At 46.0% G+C, this 16434-nt stretch overlaps 1 protein-coding gene across 1 annotated transcript; it reads right to left on the minus strand.

The window, feature by feature from the left end:
* Window positions 1–14972: 14972 nt before the first annotated feature.
* Window positions 14973–15992, minus strand: LOC120023018 (extensin-like). The gene has a single exon (XM_038966972.1). The coding sequence runs from the start codon at window positions 15990–15992 to the stop codon at window positions 14973–14975; it is 1020 nt and encodes a 339-aa protein (XP_038822900.1).
* Window positions 15993–16434: the final 442 nt, after the last annotated feature.

Below are 16434 nucleotides of genomic sequence, written 5' to 3' on the forward strand. Positions count from 1 at the left end.
ACCTTTGTGCCGGTAGCATTGTGATTTGGAACACACAGACTGCACGAGCCTGGCATGCACGCAGGTGTGTGTCTGACACTGTGGGCTCTGTTTTCGGCTGTCATTAAGGCGGCGCTAGTGTCAAACGCACGTTTGTTTGACATTTAGTCATGTAAAAACTGCCGCACTACTTTTTTCCAGCCCAAACGCCAGGTTCAGCAATTTACCTGTCTTATATCAGCTCGCTTCCGCTCAGATGAGCACGGTGGAAGTATTTGAGGTGTCCTTTTAAAAACATGATCCAAAGTGCTCATTTCAGGCAGCGCTGATAGGGATATTTAAGACCAACCAAAAGCTGGTTTTAGTGGTAACGCAGTTGGTTATTGAGTTCCACAGTCAATGTGTCATAATGCCCATAAAACCTAGCGGTCAAACAGGGAAATGGTTCCAATTTGTTTTTCCACCATTCATTTTTCCCATAAGGGATTTTAGAAATACTTCAAATAAGGGCTGTGTTTCGTGTAGGCTGACCCTGGCGGGACCTTTTGTAAATCTCTCTCGGACAAGGTGACTTTTATCAATATATTCAGCAAATTTTATTACAAGCAAACTTATTAGAATGATCCTGGTTTTAGGGTGACAATGTCCTTGGCACGCTTGCAATGCAACTTCTGGAGATGTGTGAATGCGATCTGATCTGTAAGATGGTTCTGATTTTTGTTCATAAAACATAAGCCTATTTGGGAGCCGTATAACGGTGAGTGGACATTCTCTCTTTCTCTTTATATTAGATCTTTGTCCAGCTACTGTGAAAAGTTTGGATGTGTGTAAAACCCTCCATAGTCTGCATTGTTTTAATATTATATGCCCACGGGGAGAAATGATGGTGCCTGTAAGTGTGACAGCCTATATTTAAAACAAGTTTTTGCTTAGTTTTGTTTAGAATTATTCGTTCTCTTTTAATGCTTTATCAATTTAATCCTGATTATTGACAGTGTTTGGCATGCCCATGCTCAGCCTTAATGCAATTTACGCTAGACCTAGCCTTTATATCAGTGTGAATGCTATTGAGGCTATGCAATTACTTAGAAAAATTGGACTGCAAATGGGTTCAAGTGAACGTATTTAGCAAAGATAGGTCTACATTTTGTTATTTGGTTTCTGTAAGCCATTTAACAAGCTATAACAGACTAACATTGGATTTGGAGTTGATTCCAAGTTGATACATAAGACCATAAATACACAACTTGAAGCAACCACATATTTCGCCATGGAACACATTCTGATTGACCAGTGAGGGGCCAAGCCTGGACACACCCACAACTTGTTTATTCATCAAAACCCACCTTTTTCGAGCCAACGCCAGCCAAGTGCACCGATAATTGTGATAGTGAAAATAGCAAAAAATATATTTCTGACACACTCTGAACCTATAGTGCTACCGCCTGCGCTTAGATTTACTATTGCGATAGGTTTGTTAAAATAGTGCCGTGTGTTTGGCAGGTAGCCTAGCGGCTAAGAGCGTTGGGCCAGTAACCAAAAGGTTGCTGGTTCGAATCCCTACGCTGGCTAGGTGAAAAATCTGTCGGCGTGCTGTTGAGCAAGGCACTTAACCCTAATTGTTCCTGTAAGTCACTCTGGATACAAGCGTCTGCTAAATGAACAAAATGTAAAGTGTGTGTATATCCAGGACGAGCAAGGCCGCTGGTGGTTGAGGGCTCGTAGGAGTGGGTGACCTCGTTCGCTCGATCTGCGACAAAGGAAATGCAGGAAACGCAGGGAAGAGCTCAAATCACTGGTGTCTGTCCCAGTTTCTCTTTCCCTCTGGTACACTTACACACACTGGCTCTCTCTCTCACCCACACACACACACACACACACACACTACCTCAGTCAGACACTTCAAGAGATTGGCATATTTCCCTCCAGTACTGTACCACCTCTGAAAAGAATGGACCATCGCCCCACTGCCCAGCATGAAAGCTATACCCTGTGTTTATTTATGACTTCCATTTCATCTTGAAGCAGCCATTCAGCCCTCTAGAGTACCTTTGTACATAACTGGTTGCCACACAATGACTGCATTGAGACATAAAACGGAGCCATGACAGACCTAAATTGGTTAGAGTCCTTGTGCGTAGCAGCGTGTAAATCTGATTCGGGATCGCAGGGCCTCTTCTTCCACTGAAATGTACTGTATTTGCCTTTTGCCAGGCAGGAGCTTTGGTGTGTGTGTGTGTGTGTGAGAGAAAAGGACAAGCGTTATCAATGGAGGCCAGAGGGGAGGCTGGTTGGAGGGAAGGATGTTCACTGACTGGGAAGGGATGTATACAGTATATGTAGCTCTTTCTCTGTGTACGTTTTTCTCTGTCTCCTCTCACTGTCTGCCTGACCAACTGACCCCCACCCCTCCCTCTTTCTCTCCCTCTCTACTGTATCATCAGGTCCTGGCACCACCAGTGAAACTCCCACACTCCTCTCCTTCTGGCCTCCGTTACTGGGACGTTTTATCTACACACACACACAGTGTGTATGTGCTGGTGGCAGTGTACATGAGTTAGTGTTCAGTCTGACACTACTACACACCATCTGCTTGTAAGGATATCTGAGGAACATTCTAGCCCTTTCTCTCCCGCTTACATAACTGTTTCTATCTTAATTCTGAGCTATCGAGTCACTAGCGCGAATAAGCATGGGATACTTGGGTATTCGGAAACACACCGGATGCTATTCTCTCCCGATGCCCTTTGAGACCCCACGTATCAATTACAGACCTGGGTTCAAATACTATTCAAAATAATTTCAAATACTTTATTTCTGCTCGTTTGAGCTTGCCTGGTTTAATGGACCAGTAGATTCTTCCCAGAACAGTCCAGGCCAGAACAAACGCTTAAAGTATTTGAAAGATTTTGAATAGTATTTTAACCCAGGTCTCATGTGTTGCTGTGAGGAATGTGGTCAGTATGACTGTTTAACGTAGGTTCACCTGAGAGGTTTGGCCTTCACACCTCCTCATCAGCCGAGAGGTCAGCGGGGCCACTGGTAACTGATCTCCGTGGGCATTGGCTACGGCGATCTCACCGACTCGAGCTCTGGCTCTCCTTTTCTGACACTAACACACTCGCTCTCTTCTGAATCTCTCTCTCTCTCTCGATATAGATACAGTGCCTTCGGAAAGTATTCAGACCCCTTGACTTTTTCAAAATGTTCTTACGTTTCAGCCTTATTCTAAAATGTATTAAATAAAACAATATCCTCAGCAATCTACACACAATACCCCATAATGACAAACACAAAAACAGGTTTTTAGACATGTTTGCAAATGTATTAAAAACAAAAAACAGAAACCTTACTTACATAAGTATTCAGACCATTTGCTATGAGACTCAAAATTGAGCTCAGGTGCATCCTGTTTCCATTGATCATCCTTGAGCTGTTTCTAAAACTTGATTGGAGTCCACCTGTGGTAAATTCAATTGATCGGACATGATTTGGAAAGGCACATACCTGTCTATATAAGGTCCCACAGTTGACAGTGCATGTCAGAGCAAAAACCAAGCCGTGAGGTCGAAGGAATTGTCCGTAGAGCTCCAAGACAGGATTGTGTCGAGGCACAGATCTGGGGAAGGGTAACAAAACATTTCTTCAGTATTGAAGGTCCCCAAGAACACAGGCTGTAATCGCTGCCAAAGGTGCTTCAACAAAGTACTGAGTAAAGGGTCTGAGTTCTTATGTAAATGTGATATTTTTTGTTTTAACATTATTGGGTATTGTGTGTAGATTGAGGGGGGGGGGGAAAACTATTGAATCAATTTTAGAATACGGCTGTAACCTTATATAATGTGGAAAAAGTCAAGTGGTCTGAATACTTTCCGAAGGCACTGTATATGGCTGGACAGACCAGGCCAGGGGGGGACTCTTTGCGTTTCCTGCTTCCTGGAAACAGTAAAGCAGTCTTGAGTTTCCCCTCCCTTCCACCTCCTTCCCTCCCGCTTCCAGTCAGGTGGAAAATAGACAAGTGTCTCCCCATTTAAAAAAATAAAATAAAGAATAATAAAATAATAATGTTCCACAAACAGTGCCTTTGGTTCATCTCTTACTTCAAAGAGAGGTTCCTACTACAGTATGTCTCACTATTCACTTATCCTAGCTCTTCATCTTTTTCCCCCCTGCTTTGACGGAATACCCGAACCAATCCGATGCAGCGAGAAGATTGTCTGTCATCGTGACTTAAGTTCTCTCTTACATCATGCCCTTCGATACATCATTAAGAGCTCGGCCACGATAAATCTTCACTCAACGTTGAACTAGAAGAACGCGAATACCAAGAAGGAGATCCCATCATCCAGATTGGTTTCAATGGAGGGAATCAGGAAAACTCTAGCCTGGTACCAGATCTGTTTGTGCTCTTGCGTGACACTGATCATAGGAGTTGACAAGACTGTGCAGCAGATCTGGGACCAATTTAACGTTTTTGCTGGAGCTCTCAAGATTTGGATTTGAAAGCTCCCCCTTTGTTTTGGTAGCGCACAATTGGCCCAGCGTCGTCCAGGTTTGGCCGGTGTAGGCCGTCATTGTAAATAAGAATGTGTTCTTAACTGACTTGCCTAGTTAAATAATATTGTTTTAAATGTTTTTATTTGACATTTATTGGCTGGGTTCGTTTTGGATTCTCGGAGTAAGGAGAAGGAAGAAGCTGTGAAGGCACTTTCTGGAACTAACCGTCAATCATCTGACATCGGATTGCCCTTCAGAAGAACATCTACACTTTGATGACCACATCTCTCTTCGACATGTGACCACTTCTGTCAGCACGGCGTAAGAACCTGGATGGTGTTACCCCAGGAAACTGTGACCACTGTTCTGTCAGCACGGTGTAAGAACCTGGATGGTGTTACCCCAGGAAACTGTGACTACTGTTCTGTCAGCACGGTGTAAGAACCTGGATGGTGTTACCCCAGGAAACTGTGACTACTGTTCTGTCAGCACGGTCTAAGAACCTGGATGGTGTTACCCCAGGAAACTGTGACTACTGTTCTGTCAGCACGGTGTAAGAACCTGGATGGTGTTACCCCAGGAAACTGTGACTACTGTTCTGTCAGCACGGTCTAAGAACCTGGATGGTGTTACCCCAGGAAACTGTGACTACTGTTCTGTCAGCACGGTCTAAGAACCTGGATGGTGTTACCCCAGGAAACTGTGACTACTGTTCTGTCAGCACGGTCTAAGAACCTGGATGGTGTTACCCCAGGAAACTGTGACTACTGTTCTGTCAGCACGGTCTAAGAACCTGGATGGTGTTACCCCAGGAAACTGTGACTACTGTTCTGTCAGCACGGTCTAAGAACCTGGATGGTGTTACCCCAGGAAACTGTGACTACTGTTCTGTCAGCACGGTCTAAGAACCTGGATGGTGTTACCCCAGGAAACTGTGACTACTGTTCTGTCAGCACGGTCTAAGAACCTGGATGGTGTTACCCCAGGAAACTGTGACTACTGTTCTGTCAGCACAGTGTAAGAACCTGGATGGTGTTACCCCAGGAAACTGTGACTACTGTTCTGTCAGCACGGTCTAAGAACCTGGATGGTGTTACCCCAGGAAACTGTGACTACTTTGAACCACCATAAAAGGAGGATAAAGAGCATTCAATGTCTGCATAATTACTGGCTTATGCTTTAACTGGGACACAACGATGCAATTTTCCCCATACCATCACTTCTGTATCTGACATTTCACAAATGTATTTTGTTATTGATTGTTCTTGTCATGTGACCAGGCCCTTCAGCATGTATCCCCCTCCCCCCCAAACAATGAACATTTACCCTTTTTGAGGTAGCCTACTAACCTCCTGTTGGCAGTACTCACTACAAACCACTGTTTTTGGTATTTCAGGAAGGCTTACTTCTTCGGGAGGTCCGGAACAATAGGGTTTGGCTTGCTTAGCTCTGTTGTCGGTTGCATCTCTTATTTAGTTAGCTTAACTGTGTGTGTGTGTGTGTGTGTGTGTGTTGTAGCGCTTGTTGAGTTTGCCTGTGTGTGAGAGAGAGAGAGAGAGAGAGGGGAACTCCAGTCCTCTCCTCCCCCTCTATCTGATGACTCAAAGAAATGTGCTTGGCTCCCGGCAGGCCGGCCTGCCAGATCACGGGGCCTGATGAAAACACACTGAAATTGACGGGAGAATTCCTTGGTAGAATCTTCTAGGATTATAGGGCCTAAAGCTTTCTCAGAGGCCCAGATCTGATAAGTAAGAGCATATAACTAAGAGCATAAATGTGTACTGAAGCCTCAAAGCCTCCTAATGGGTTTACTTTGCAGCTTTGTTACGGCAAGTGAGTCTCTCCATGTTTTGTGTACTTTGGATGTGAGCCAGTTGGGTGACTTTAAACTTTTTAGTTTTTCGTAAGAAATGTAGACAGAACCACCAAATGTAGATATCTCGTAACTCAACTGACTGCTTCCACATAGATGGTCTGAATGGGAAGATAACAGTTGCCTTTCTTGGCTGTGGGTTTTAATGTATTGGCTGTAGTAGTAGTTGGCTAACTCCCTTAAGATGGCTTTGTTGAGATCCGTCAAGCCTATTATGCTGGCCAACGATGTTCTTGTGGAGGGCCACGGTGGGGCCACGGTGTGTGTGTTCATACTTTCCGAATGCACTATAGATAGTATGTTATGGCCTTATTGTAAAATGTATTAAATCGTTTTTTTTCTCAATCTACACACAATACCCCATAATGACAAAGCAAAAACAGGTTTTTAGAACTATTTGCAAATGTATATAAAATACATTTTAAAATGAAATTATATTTTCATAAGTATTCAGACACTTTACTCAGTACTTTGTTGAAGCACCTTTTGGCAGCGATTAGAGCCTCAAGTTTTCTTGGGTATGGCGCTACAAACTTGGCACACCTGTATTTGGGGAGTTTCTCCCATTCTTCTCTGCAGATCCTCTCAAGCTGTCAGGTTGGATGGGGACTGTTGCTGCATAGCTATTTTCAGGTCTTTCCAGAGATATTCGATCGGGTTCAAGTCCGGGCTCTAGATGGGCCACTCAAGGATATTCAGAGACTTGTCCCGAAGCCACTCTTGCGTTGTCTTGGCTGTGTGCTTAGGGTTGTTGTCCTGTTGGAAGGTGAACCTTCGTCCCAGTCTGAGGTCCTGAGCACTCTGGAGCAGGTTTTCATCAAGGATCTCTCTGTAATTGTTTCCGTTCAGCTTTGCCTTGATCCTGACTAGTCTCCCAGTCTCTGCCGCTGAAAAACATCCCCAGAGCATGATGCTGCCACCACCATGCTTCACCGTAGGGATGGTGCCAGGTTTCCTCCAAACGTGATGCTTGGCATTCAGGCCAAAGAGTTCGATCTTGGTTTTATCAAACCAGAGAATCTTGTTTCTCGTGGTCAGAGTCCTTTAGGTGCCTTTTGGCAAACTCCAAGCAGGCTGTATTGTGACTTTTTTACTGGGGAGTGGCTTCCGTCTCGACACTCTACCGTAAAGGCCTGATTTGGTGGTGCTGCAGAGATGGTTGTCCTTCTGGAAGGTTCTCTCATCTCCACAGAGGAACTCTGGAGCTCTGTCAGAGTGACCATCGGGTTCTTGGTCACCTCCCTGACCAAGGCCCTTCTCCCCGGATTGCTCAGTTTGACTGGGCGGCCAGCTCTAGGAAGAGTCTTCCATTTAAGAATGATGGAGGCCACTGTGTTCTTGGGGACCTTCAATGCTGCAGTAATGTTTTGTCTCCGAGCTCTACGGACAATTCCTTCAACATCATGGCTTGGTTTTTGCTCTGACATGCACTGTCAACTGTGGGACCTTTTTATATAGACAGGTGTGTGCCTTTCCAAATCATGTCCAATCAATTGAATTTACCACAGGTGGACTCCAATCAAGTTGTAGAAACATCTCAAGGATGATCAATGGAAACCGGATGCACCTGAGCTCAATTTCGAGTCTCATGGTAAAGGACCTGAATACTTATGTAAATAAGGTATTTCTGTTTTTATTTTGAATACATTTGCAAATATTTCTAAACCTGTTTTCGCTTTGTCATTATGGGGTCTTGTGTGTGTATATTGAAAACCATGTTTTATTTAATCAATTGTAAAATAAGGCTAACAAAAATGTGGAAGAAGTCAAGGGGTCTAATTACTTTCCGAATGCACTGTATGTATGGCCAGCATAACAGTGATCAATCTGGACAACTATACTGAGGAAAGAACAACATCAAGCCAAGACAGTCCTAGTCTAGTGTGTTTTTGTGTGTGTACGTCTGGCAGAGTGCTTATGATTGGGCAGGTAGCTGCGGCAGGTAGCCTAGACGTTAGAGCGTTGGGCCAACAAGGCACTTAACCCTAATTTGCTCCAGATCCGCCGTACGACTATGGCTGACCCTGTAAGACAACACATTTAACTGCACGTTTCCGGTATATGTAAAAAAATATATATATATATATTTTTTTTTTGTGTAAGTGCGTGTCTGTAAATGTTCCAAGGGAAAAAGTCCGTCGACTTTGATGTCCGTGATGGACTGACTTGGCTCATCTACTCCCGTATGCCAACCATGGCCTCCTGTATATTCCACGTCTGTATGTCAGTTACTCTGTGTGTGGGATGTTTTGTATGTCTCTCTTTGTGTATGTGCGTGCAGCACTGCAGGAACGGAGGTGTTTAATATGGCGGCCACACCGCTGCTGGAGCTCTCTGTGTGAGAGAGGGAGAGAGCGGGAGAGAGCAACAGCTCGTTTGAAGTCTGCGACTGAGCCTTGCATAAAACGGCAGTTCTTCAGCCGTCTCAGCCCGTTCCCTCACACACACACTCACCCCAATCCCTCCTCTCACACTTTGCATCCCACCTAGTTTTGATCCCCTTCATAGTTCATACCACAGATGGCAGAGTCACTGATAACCAACATCAAACACTCCCAGATGGCGGCCATTTTGTTTGCTCCCCCATATCACCTTTCGGTCTCACTCCCAAACCTCATTCGCACTGGGACAGAGACTCTGACTCATGTCTTTGTTACATATATGTTTATAGTGACTACTAAGTCCATGCATCTTATGTATGGGCTCCTATATGTCGATCTTTCAGGACTTATATCTATCTAATTAGTCATTCAACTAGACATCTGTATTTACACGGGCCTAGTTTAAACGTCTACTTACTCACACCAACTGTCATTGGATGTAGCTAACTGCACGTTGGGGTCCATAAGGACTATGATGTTAGTAGAATAGTCAGAGATGCTGATGAGAGGCATGTCTCTTATGGAGGTGAGGAATTATATGTTCATATGGCTTCGCTCCCTGACACTAGTCCTGTATGGTGGGTTCGGGCTGGGTACAGTACACACCCTCTCTCTCTTCTCCTGGAGGCCTATGTGACAGGTTTCCACTCCGCCCTTGCATGGGGTGGTGTGTGTGTAGTCTGGGTCGTGAGGGTAGAGGATGAGTCATCCTCTGAGCTCTCCCCTCATTATTCCCCCTCACGTCCCCCACACACACACCGCACCGTGCCCCAGACACCTTCAAACAACGCTTACCAAACAAACATGCACAGTGTTACATGTCAATCATTCTATCCCCTTCACATGTATACAGAGAGAGACAGAGCAGTTATCCATCTCAAGCTGAGTAGCAGGAAGACACACCTGAGTCTGCTGAAAATGGTAATACAACAAACCTTTCATTCCAAACTTCCATGCATAGCTAACATTGGCATTAATGCATGACTTGCGTCAAAGTCAGGATGTTGGCCCATAGGCCTTTATGTACAGTACGTAGCTGGTACAATAAGACGTGCAAGCTTTTTACCTGTTGGCAGGTAGAACGGGTCGGGTGATATCTGCAAGCATGAATAATTGCTCCCAGATACAACACACAGAAACCTCACAGATTCCCTGGGGTTTCATTCCCCCTTGAGCCTCGCTGAGGTTTTCAAAGCCAAATGTGTTGATTAATGAAGTCCGATTTGACTGGGAATTGGATTCACACGCTGAGAGGATCCAACTCATTGAGCTCCCACAGGCAACTGGATTCTAATAGTACTGCATCGCTTCCTTTCCTTATCTCCTTTTCTTGTCTCCTTTCCTTGTCTCATTTCTTTCACGACCCTAGTAACTGTCCTTTCACTGCCTACTCTTGGCCTACTTTTTTTATTGTTTAATATTTATTTTGGTACTTTTGTCTTTCTCCCCAATTTCGTGATATCCAATTGGTAGTTAGTCTTGTCTCATCGCTGCAACTCCCGTACGGACTCGGGAGAGGCGAAGGTCGAGAGCCATGCGTCCTCCGAAACACAACCCTGCCAAGCCTCACTGCTTCTTGACAAACTGATTGCTTAACCCGGAAGCCAGCCGCACTGTGTCGGAGGAAACACTGTACACCTGGCGACCGTGTCAGCTTGCATGCGCCCGGCCCGCCACAGGACCCTCTAGAGCGCGATGGGACATGGAGTTCACGGCCTGTCAAACCCTCCCCTAACCCGGACGACGCTGGGCCAATTGTGCGCCGCCTCATGGGTCTCACAGTCATGGCTGGCTGCGACACAGCCTGGGATTAAACCCAGATCTGGACCTCTGCGCCACTCAGAAGGCCCCTCTAGGCCTACTTCTAATCATCACAAGAAGGAGCCCTAGAGGTCGTGGGTCAAGTTGACTAATAAACTTGCTATCCTGTCGAATTCCATTCTCCTTAGGTATGTTTTGCACTTTATTTAGATGGAACAAGGGGGAGAGACAGTGAGAAGGGAGGACATGGGGATTGAACCCAGGTCTCCAGTGGGAAACAACATATGTGGTTAGAGCCGTGAGCGTTACTGCAAGACAACAGGCTCTCCACCTGTCTTTTATAGTTGATACTTATCAACCGTAGAGACACTTATTGCAATAAGGGGCGCTTGTAGACGTGAACTACAACTCTCGGCACACACTTGTTCTGAAGAACATCATCGTACGTGTCAGTGTTACCAGATGACGTCAATCCTTCTCCAGTATATTGCTATAAACCAACAATATGCTCTGCGTCCCAGATGGCACTCTATTCCCTATGTACACTACTTTAGGCCAGAGCCCTTTTGGGGTGCACCCTATAAATTCCAGAAGACTGATTTGTCCAGCAACATCCCAGAACCACTCAGTTGCCCGTCACCATGGGATTGTCAAATCTGGATGGAGCTGGAGCGTGGGCAGGCCCGGTAACCAATAGGAACCCGTTGAGGGCAGCATGCGTGGGACGAGGGTCTAGTTAGTTGGTTAGCAAGGAAGGATTTGGAAGTACCTTCCAACTGGGAGAAATTAAACTGTCAAGACTGCAGTTTGATTGGGTAATGGATCTGGTATGTTTCTCCTCTTTGATCTAGTGCTGATCTAGGATCAGGTCCTCCCTGCCCATACAATCTTACTCAATATGATCTGAAAGGGGAAACTGATCCTAGATCAGAATATTCAGCTGCATTGGGTAATGGATCTGGTATGTTTCTCCTCTCTCTAATGCCAGGATGCCATAACAGAAGTTTCTCTGATGTGGTTCAGGACTCCAGGGCAGGGTTGGCTCCGTGGTGGTTTTTAGAAAGAACAGTGAGGGCGGAGGGGAGACAGTTACCCAGAGACAACCGGATTGGCTAGGCTTGGTCTCACCGCAGCCATAGCAGTCTGGTGAGCTGGTTTTGCCTGGAGATAGAGGGAGGAGGAGGGGTGGTTTAAGAGTTCTTGGCTAGAGTTGATCTGGTGTTACTGAGTGTTTGAATGGTTCTTTTTGTTCCGTTTCTACCATGACTCACTCTCTTCTAACTGCTGCCCTGAGGGGAGAGGGTACTGATGTGGTCAAATCATTAGGAGACTGCATGTTCTCCTGCTACGGTAGGCATTGGCCTACTTTCTGACCAATCAATAGCCTAACTCAGTCCCTAGGATGATGAAGTGAGAGTAGATTTCACCAAACAGCTTTCCCCTTCAGTTCTGTCAGTACTGCCTGGACTCTGTCGATTGACTTATCTCAGCGTGAGTTGTAGTCGATATGCACATACTGTAGCTAATCACATGATACTCTGCAATTCTCCGAGTATTTTCTCAAACACCATTGCGTAACGTAGGTCCTGAATTATACTTATTCAGAACACCACATGGCACTTATCTACTGATGTTGTCTGCCTGATCTTATCCGTAAGCAGAAATGAAAGGTATTCCACTGTCATCGGACAAGCTAATGAATAATCAATGAACCGAATGCCCTCTCCACCTGCCGGCGCCCCCCCCCTCCTCCCCTCCCTCACCCCATCCATTATCAGACCACCAGCGGCCATGTTGTTTCCACTGGTGGGTCGTATATTTAGTCCCGTCGAGGACCTTCAAGTGCTCTCCTCGTGTCTCCTGAGGGAGAAAGCCACAGGTGTTTTCTTAGCCTCTCCTCGAGTCTCACCTCACTCCTCTGTCAGCTTATTTAGCCCCCCCATACCTCTCTCTCTCTCTGGTCTCTCTCTCATTGTCATCGGAGTGCGATACCTCCTCCTTGAGGCCTCGGTCCTTGGGGCCACTCGAAGCCCTCCACGTGTCCTTCCAGCTCCGGCAGCATTTCAAAACCATCTGACCCCGGTGTGCTAACTGGGCTATTTTGAGAAGCAGGGATGGCAAAACCGTCTGTCTGCTCTCCGCATGCAATGCAGTGGCCATCTGAAAAAACAGGACTGTTGAGTAGGGGGGGGTGTGTGTGTGTGTGTGTGCCAATGATTGGAGAGGAGATGGGTGTTTGGAGATTGCGACCCAGTTAAGTCTTGGGGTGAAGCTGTGTGTTTCGTTGAGTAATGGGGACTAGTGTTGGAACTGGAGATCTCCTACTGTTGCAAAACAGTGATGTCCACAATGATGTCCCTTTCACAGTTGTCTGGGCAATGGAGCAATAGCCTATGTCTTGTCACTTTCACCATCATTGACATTAAATATGACACAATGCCCGAATCCCTCAATCGTAGCCGCACAGTGAAACAGGTCCTTTCCTTTTCGTCATGATCATAACTACTAACTATAATAACTATAACTACCTTTTATACACGTATAGCCTACGTAAGATGTAGTTGAGGGTGTATCACTTTAAATAGCACCGTGACAAGTCCTAGATCATCACCACGATAACTTCACTTCTCAGCTTCTTTAGCGCCGAGCAGTCAAGAACATTAGAGCGAGGAGGCCTCAGGGTACGTCCCAAATGGCACTCCATTCCCTACATAGTGCACTACTTTTAGCCAGAGCCCTATGGGGCCCTGGTCACAAGTAGTGCACTTTATAGGAAATGGGGTGCCATTTGGGACGTACCCTGAGGCCTTCTCGCTCTAATGTTCTTGATCAACTGGTTCAGCAGTGGAACATGCCAGCTATTAACAGAACAGAATCTCATGTAATATTTATGTGGGATTTGAAAATATCACAATGTTTACTTTGAGGTGGGCTAGATTGATAGTAGGCTGTGGTTTTGTGCGAATAATGTAATAATGACTGGTGTTCTTATCCTTAATTGGGTTTAGATTACTTTAAAAATATATATATTTTCATATACTGTATAACTAACATCTTCATTTAATCACAACGCAGAACATTTCAAACTTGTGTATTTGAGGTTTAAAAAGGCTTCTGTAGTTTAATTTCCACTTTGAAATGTTTATTTTTCCTTATGAAAAATCTATCAACCCCTACAAAAATTTCAATTTAATTATAATCCACATAATAATTCACATTTTTCTGTTTCTCCAGGATTATGTTCATGCTGTAGCAAACTGCCGACCCCTCCCACACTCTACACCCTCAGTTTGAGAGACTTCCCTCTGGCCGGCGCTTCAGAATGCCCATAGCCAAGAAGAACGTGTTCAGACATTCCTTCGTTCCTTGTGCTTATGGACTACTAAATGCAAAGTAAATTGTATCACTTCTCTATCCAGTGCAGTTTGGGACAGCGGTCAGTTGTGAGTGAACATATCAATGTCCGCTATGTTTTTAGTGTATGAAATGTGATGGACTGACTGGTTTAAATGTGTATGATGTGAAAATGTATGTGATCCTTTTAATGGAAGGTGATGCCAAAGAACAACAACATCTATCCTGGATGAACAAAGTGTTATTCTAAATTTAAGATCCTACATCTGTAGGCCAATCTACATTCTACAGTGCATATCTAACCAACACATCTGTAGGCCAATCTACATTCTACAGTGCATATCTAACCAACACATCTGTAGGCCAATCTACATTCTACAGTGCATATCTAACCAAAACATCTGTAGGCCAATCTACATTCTACAGTGCATATCTAACCAAAACATCTGTTGGCCAATCTACATTCTACAGTGCATATCTAACCAAAACATCTGTAGGCCAATCTACATTCTACAGTGCATATCTAACCAAAACATCTGTAGGTAAATCTACATTCTACAGTGCATATCTAACCAAAACATCTGTAGGCCAATCTACATTCTACAGTGCATATCTAACCAAAACATCTGTAGGCCAATCTACATTCTACAGTGCATATCTAGACAAAACGTAGCATTGAGTTGAGCTGGATACACATCATATGACCATTGAATGATTGCTGTGAATCACTTCAACCCTCCGAAAACACACACACACACACACGCTAATGTGGCTGGGACGTCACACACACTGGTCTGAACATGCAGGAGAATAGATAGCTAGTGTAGTACCTCTGAGAATAGGATCTGTGATGTGTCCCCTGTCTGTTGCGCATGTGGAGCTGCCAGCATTGTTCGCTGGACGCTGACAGCTGTGTGTACTTATCAAGAATAAACACAGCTCACAGATCTTGGACACATTCGCATGGGAAGAAGAGGAGAAGGCAGACGGGAGTGACTCAAGCCTGTTGTTCACCTACAACACTCTGCTCCATTGACATTAACATGTATCTCAAAGAGGGGGGGGGGGGGGGGGGGGGGAGGGGGGGTTTAGAATACATGTCGGTTTTAGCCTCCCGATTATCTGCTTTATCTTCCAGCTCTCTGGGGGCTGGCTTGCTCTGTGTCTGGCAGTAGTGCTAGGGGAAGTACAGATGAGGAGTGTCTGCATAGTTGACAATCCTGGGCTGGTCCCACTGGGCTGTGTGAGTGAGTGGGCCTTCTGATGCAGCTCCAGGGTGGGGCTTGTGGACTGTCTGAATGGTCCTCCAGGGTGGGGCTCGTGGACTGTCTGAATTGTTCTCCAGGGTGGGGCTCGTGGACTGTCTGAATGGTCCTCCAGGGTGGGGCTTGTGGACTGTCTGAATGGTCCACCAGGGTGGGGCTCGTGGACTGTCTGAATGGTGCTCCAGGGTGGGGCTCGTGGACTGTCTGAATGGTCCTCCAGGGTGGGGCTCGTGGACTGTCTGAATTGTTCTCCAGGGTGGGGCTCGTGGACTGTCTGAATGGTCCTCCAGGGTGGGGCTCGTGGACTGTCTGAATGGTCCTCCAGGGTGGGGCTCGTGGACTGTCTGAATGGTCCTCCAGGGTGGGGCTCGTGGACTGTCTGAATGGTCCTCCAGGGTGGGGCTCGTGGACTGTCTGAATGGTCCTCCAGGGTGGGGCTCGTGGACTGTCTGAATGGTCCTCCAGGGTTGGGCTCGTGGACTGTCTGAATGGTCCTCCAGGGTTGGGCTCGTGGACTGTCTGAATGGTCCTCCAGGGCGGGGCTCGTGGACTGTCTGAATGGTCCTCCAGGGCGGGGCTCATGGACTGTCTGAATGGTCCTCCAGGGCGGGGCTCGTGGACTGTCTGAATGGTCCTCCAGGGTGGGGCTCGTGGACTGTCTGAATGGTCCTCCAGGGTGGGGCTCGTGGACTGTCTGAATGGTCCTCCAGGGTGGGGCTCGTGGACTGTCTGAATGGTCCTCCAGGGTGGGGCTCGTGGACTGTCTGAATGGTCCTCCAGGGTGGGGCTCGTGGACTGTCTGAATGGTCCTCCAGGTTTGGGCTCATGGACTGTCTGAATGGTCCTCCAGGGTGGGGCTCTCCTCGCCAGCCTCCCACTCATCTAAGAGTTATTAGTACTGTAGGTTTTATCACAGAATCTGTGAGTCTATAGGACAGTCAGCATGGCCATATTGTTAATACCAACAGACCACATTGTATCACTGCATTATAAGTTAGGCTAAGTCAGCACAGTGAAGGGGACTCAATGGATGGTTTCGCCTCCATGTGAACCAGGAAGATGACTCTGTAAGGTAACAGCTGAGGCGTGTCGCCTGAAATGCATTTAAACATGAGTTAATGCACCACTTCAACTCCACTCTGTAGTGTTATTAGACCTTTTGGTAGAAAGAGAAAACAGGGTGCTTGGTATGCTGGTGACTCATCAGCAGAGTGTGTGAAAGGGAGAGGGGGATACTTAGTCAATTGTACAACTGAATACATTCAACTGAAAGGTGTGTAACTTGTGTTTACTGTGTGTGTCAGTCCTCTTGTCGGTATAAGTG

The sequence above is a fragment of the Salvelinus namaycush genome, chromosome 2, assembly GCF_016432855.1.
Source record: "Salvelinus namaycush isolate Seneca chromosome 2, SaNama_1.0, whole genome shotgun sequence".
NCBI lineage: Eukaryota > Metazoa > Chordata > Actinopteri > Salmoniformes > Salmonidae > Salvelinus > Salvelinus namaycush.